At 38.7% G+C, this 5,000-nt stretch overlaps 1 protein-coding gene across 1 annotated transcript in view; it reads left to right on the top strand.

The window, feature by feature from the left end:
- The window catches only part of LOC144962410 (dystrobrevin beta-like), a 199,219-nt gene that overhangs the window by 72,233 nt on the left and 121,986 nt on the right, over positions 1-5,000 (top strand). The window contains exon 11 of the mRNA XM_078895323.1: positions 2,281-2,382. Within this exon, the coding sequence (XP_078751449.1) occupies positions 2,281-2,382 (102 nt within the window). The remainder of the gene's footprint in view (positions 1-2,280; positions 2,383-5,000) is intronic.

Here is a 5,000-nt window from a genome sequence, read left to right as displayed (position 1 = left end):
TCTATGTTGATTTGTACATGATGTTTTAAGCACGGACTCTACTGTCTCAGCCACAACATTGTGTTCCACGTGGTATGATACTCGACTTCGGACTGCTGGGTCCCTTGTTCAAGTCCCGATGTGGGCGGCACAAAATTGAGTCTTTGGAAAGGGCTCTTAACTCTCATTCTCTCTCAACACTCAGTTGTAAAATGAGTACCTGGCCGGGAACAGCTGTGTCTCAGTCGAAAAAAAAATTAACAGCTTTTTACATGCTTAGTGTCTCGTCCTAAAGGGTTCTGAGCACGTATATTGGATAATATGATGCATAAAAGCTATTTTTTAAAACAATATGAACCGAATGAATTCTGTTCAGTCCCCTGGATGACCATAAGCTCACAGACATCGTTACCCCCTGTCTTATGTCCAAAGGAAAAATATGTGGATCAATGAAACCTCTCATCATAGCAAACTTTGGCGCCCACTGCAACAGCTTCTCAAAACAACATTCTTCGTGATACATGATAGGAATACATATTATGATATCGGATATTGAAAGTATTTAGCTCATTGCGTCTGTGACCCATTGAACAACATTTCAAGAATGACATTAGAAAGAGGTCCTCGGGTTAGATTAGGGCACCTTGGCACTAAACCTTTTGGAAATATTTTGTATACGAATCAGCGGTGAATATAAATGGTATGGGTAGTACCATGAATCCCGATAGCTCAGTTGGTAGAGCATTCCATTCACAAGCAAAGGGACTAAGGATCGATCACGGGTGAAGCCGAGGTTATTTTCTGACCCCTGTCCACCCAGAAGTGATGGATAACCGGATCTGCTAGATCTGGCGGAAAGTACAAGCATCCTATCCAAAGTATAGCGAGTAATAGTGGTTGTGCGTTTCACTACCTTAGTAGTCTCCTGTTCCATGGCTTTTATGGCCCTGAAAGCCTCATTTAAAGGCAGCGATGATGTGGTAATAGTTGTAGAACAAATGGGGGTGGGGGGGGGGGGGGCGTCTGAGAGGAAATCTTTACTGTATGAAATCTAAATTTGAATCCACGCGGCTTGCTGCAGGAATAAAGTGAAGTACTATGAAGCGCATTGAGCTTGTGGAAATGTGCCATATAGATTGATGGAGCGACCTCATCCCTCTTGAAATTTTTTTGCTCCCTTTACTCTCATTGTCCACAGACATCGAGAAATATTTTAACATTCGTGCTCTTTGTCTAAGTGGCTGTGAATTGTGGTGAGGTTTAATACAGAGCTATTGGAAATTCTCTTATAATAGACAAATCGAGTGGGTAGTGGCTAATTCTTATTGATCGTTTGATCTTTAAAGAAAGAACTAGGATGAAAAATAACATCACTATCCTCTAAAGTAATGCTTTTTTGCATTCAAGGTGGACAACTCTCTTTTTACAACAAGAATTGTCGTTCTATCTCTTCTTCCTCTTGTTTCCCTTTGGTCTGAATTAATTAATCGTTAAGTTTCGGCTCGACACTTAATCTCAAGATAACATTACCGTCGGTACCCCAACGCATCGCGTCTAAACTTTCATCTGTTATTATTATTATTTTTTAAATATTTTTTTTTGCAAAGTCTGGTGGGCAACGTATTAAGAGTTGTGAAACACATAGTAAGATGACGCTATGTAAATTTCCATAGATCGACGATCACATATTCTCAGGTCTTATAACCGAACACAATTATGGGCTTGTTTTAACATTGTTGTAATGAACCATATTGTATGGGCTACCAGACCTTCAAGTGAGTGAGTAGATAAACGTCGGCGTAGACGAATGGAATCTCAGCATTCTCCACGAGATTCCAACTTGGAATACAACCTATCAATCCCCTAGGTCAGTCGTGATCGGAGAATATTTGCCGTCAATATACAAGTCGCTACCACGTATCGACTCGTTAAAAAGTCAAGCAATGAGGTGTCTTTGACAACTCACAATGATAACAGCTCGGGAGCCGCTCTAAGCGTTTCTAATTAAAGTTGATTTACATATCTCACAATACTTGCATTGTGTGAATCAACGACTTAATCTAATAATGACCAAGCTTATCAGAAGTATTTGTACAATAACCTAAAATAGCAATTAACGACAAACATGTAAAAGAAACAGCGTTCCGTTAATTGAGGATTGTTTCAATGTAGTGTACAAACCATAATCATTATAAACATAGTTGTAGAGTTGTCAAGCTTCCCGCATGTGATAAAAGAACACACAGGGATGTAAATCTGAAAAAAAAATTGAAGACGTTATTATTCATTTCTTTGCTACAGTCCCCCCACACCTGGTCCTACCCGCAACGGTTTTAAAGAACCATATCACAGTAACCAGTCTTTGAACATCGCCTCTCTTCAGGCCAGCCCACAACACAAAACGTAAGTAATAGACTTTGATATATCATTTCAATACATGTTTCTAGTATATAAAGTATTATCATGCCTTGATTATAATATGTGTAGGAAACAGTTCCAGACAAAGCTGAGATAAAAATACAAGACAAAAAAACCCACCCCAGAAATCAGCCTGCCTTTACTGGGACGAACCTCAGATCTAATTACCGATCAGATTAACAATAACACTGTTTTCCCACCATTCTTGTATTGCTCAGTAATGTAATCAATACGACGTTATCGTCACCATAGTAATCTATTTTAATCTATACCACAATTTTCCGTTTTTCAGAGAGCCATTGTGTTTAATCAGAAACTCTCTCAGCGTGGTTCTATATAAAAATCATTCCTTATTATAAGATTCATCATGAGAAAATTTCATGCTTTTACCAGCATTTGCCCCTAACAGTTCCACTAAACTGAGAGGTAATCAGGAAGCCTGAGATTCGATCCCCTCGTGTGGGGTCCCGGGTCCCTCAACTGAGAGGGTTCAAGAATAACCCAACTGCAAGCCAGCGGGTCGTAAAAGGCGACTAATGGTGTGTGACTCACCCTTTTTGAGTCAAGTGGTCCTCCAGGTTGGGGGTGTCGAAGGGTTAACACCCCTTCCATAAAACTCAAATTGTTACAGAAACACAGACGGACAAACCAACCCTTTTCTTTTTTAGCTTGGGCGACCGAAGAGTTTCTGGAATGTCAGAATTTATGAACGACAAAGCTGATATACAGAGAAGTGATAAGACATGGAACGAGATAAAAAAGCTCAGGATAGAGAAGGATGGAACGTGTTTGTGTGTGGCGTATACCCTGACCCAGGGTGAGAAAGGCAATGATGACGATGATGATGAGATTCGATTCCAACTCGAGACAAGCTGATATTTTGGGATGGTTCTTTCTTGTATCTTGTATCTCGTATCTTGTATTTTGTATCTTGTATTTTTCTCTCTGCTTTGTCTGGCGCTGTTTCATATACATTTTTTCCACATCTTTATCTTGTACCAGTGCCTGCTTCCGAATTTCGCACTCTATTTTAATGTAAACCAATCGGTTAAAGGGAAGGGTATCGGAGCGTTACATTATGGTAAACCCGATATACAAATAAATACCAGACAGGTTCCAGCGCCGATTACTCTTTATTTACGATTTTTGGAGACCACTGTAGCCATACTTAAAAAAGATTAACCGAAAAAAATTGACCCAGTGTCTCTAAACGAAGTTCCAGGTTTGAGTTTTTACAAGATAATCGTTAATTTAGTCAATCGATATTTGAAAGGATGCGTTTTCTGGCCATATATTTAAACAGGTGTTTTTTCTCTCAAAGTATTCGTATGAAAGAAGAAGAAGGAGGGTGGGGATTGGGAGGGTAAAAGCAACTGGTGTTTTACTATCATTATAGCAATAAGTGTATCCCCTTAATGTTATAATCGTCAATCAATCGTAGAAAGTATACATGGGAAAGGGCACAGTTCGATCGGTTATAATATTATGACAATGATTATATCCCCTTGATACAATGATCGTTACACAATCATAAATTGGCGCTCGTTGAGATATTGTAACAAACGGAGCGTTGCACTTGCTTTGACCTATGAAGATCATTAATAATTTGATAAGATGACAGCAACATTTAGTTGTTGATATCGTCAGGATAGATATTTGTTGATACAATGTGATAACGCCTAGAGTGGTCATTGAATGTTCATAACTAGGGCAATGGTTGCCACTGCTGTGGTAGCCTTTTGCAAGAATGATTTCTTACAACAAACAAGCCACATACCAGAACTAAGGTATAATTATTTCACTCATCTTAAAATTAAGACTCAAAAATGGTATCGTGTCAAGATGAACTTGAGGTTGCAAATTACATTACAGGATTAATAACAAGAAATGAAGTGAGTAGGAAAGTGCCAGTTGTCTTCTGGCCCTTTCTTCACTTCATTTCTTGTTATTATCAACATAGGTGCCTGCTCCACTCAGTTTTCTGAATTTTAGGATTAACAATACAAGTAGTTAAAATAACTGTCTCTAGCCATGTTCATATTTCGCACCATTTTACTATATCCACATAAGAAGTAAACCATCTGGATAATTAAAAAAAAACAATTGAAAAACAAGTTCCCCCCCCCCCCTCTCTCTCTCTCTCGCTCTCTCTCTCTCTCGCACTCTTTCTCTCTCGCTCTCTCTCTCTCGCTCTCGCTATCTCTCTCTCTCTCTCTCCTCTCAAGACGGTTTCATGTAATATATATAAAAATAAAAGAAAATTCCTCACCTATTATCATTTTGACAAGAAGTAAGATTTCTACATCTAGTTCATTTTGACATGAAACCCCATTGATCTGGTAGATTACGTTTTGTATTCAAAATGAACGTCATGAAATCGTGCGATAGGATCAGGAAAAAGTCCTAAATGTTGGCCCATTGTCTTTAAAATGTTGGGATGTTTTAAATACAGAAAATTGTATTTATGGTAAAAAACAGGCATTCATGTTGAAATTTGTGTCTTATTTAGGGGAATAATTATATTATTTGTGGCTATCTGGTCTAGTGGTATGACACTCGCTTTCGGATCGGAAGATCCTGAGTTCAAGTCTCGCTCGACGCAA

Source organism: Berghia stephanieae, chromosome 1, assembly GCF_034508935.2.
Source record: "Berghia stephanieae isolate SIO BIC M18660-M18661 chromosome 1, UCSD_Bste_1.3, whole genome shotgun sequence".
NCBI lineage: Eukaryota > Metazoa > Mollusca > Gastropoda > Nudibranchia > Aeolidiidae > Berghia > Berghia stephanieae.
The sequence above is the reverse complement of the archived record's forward strand: the minus strand, read 5'-3'. Positions and strand labels throughout refer to the sequence as shown.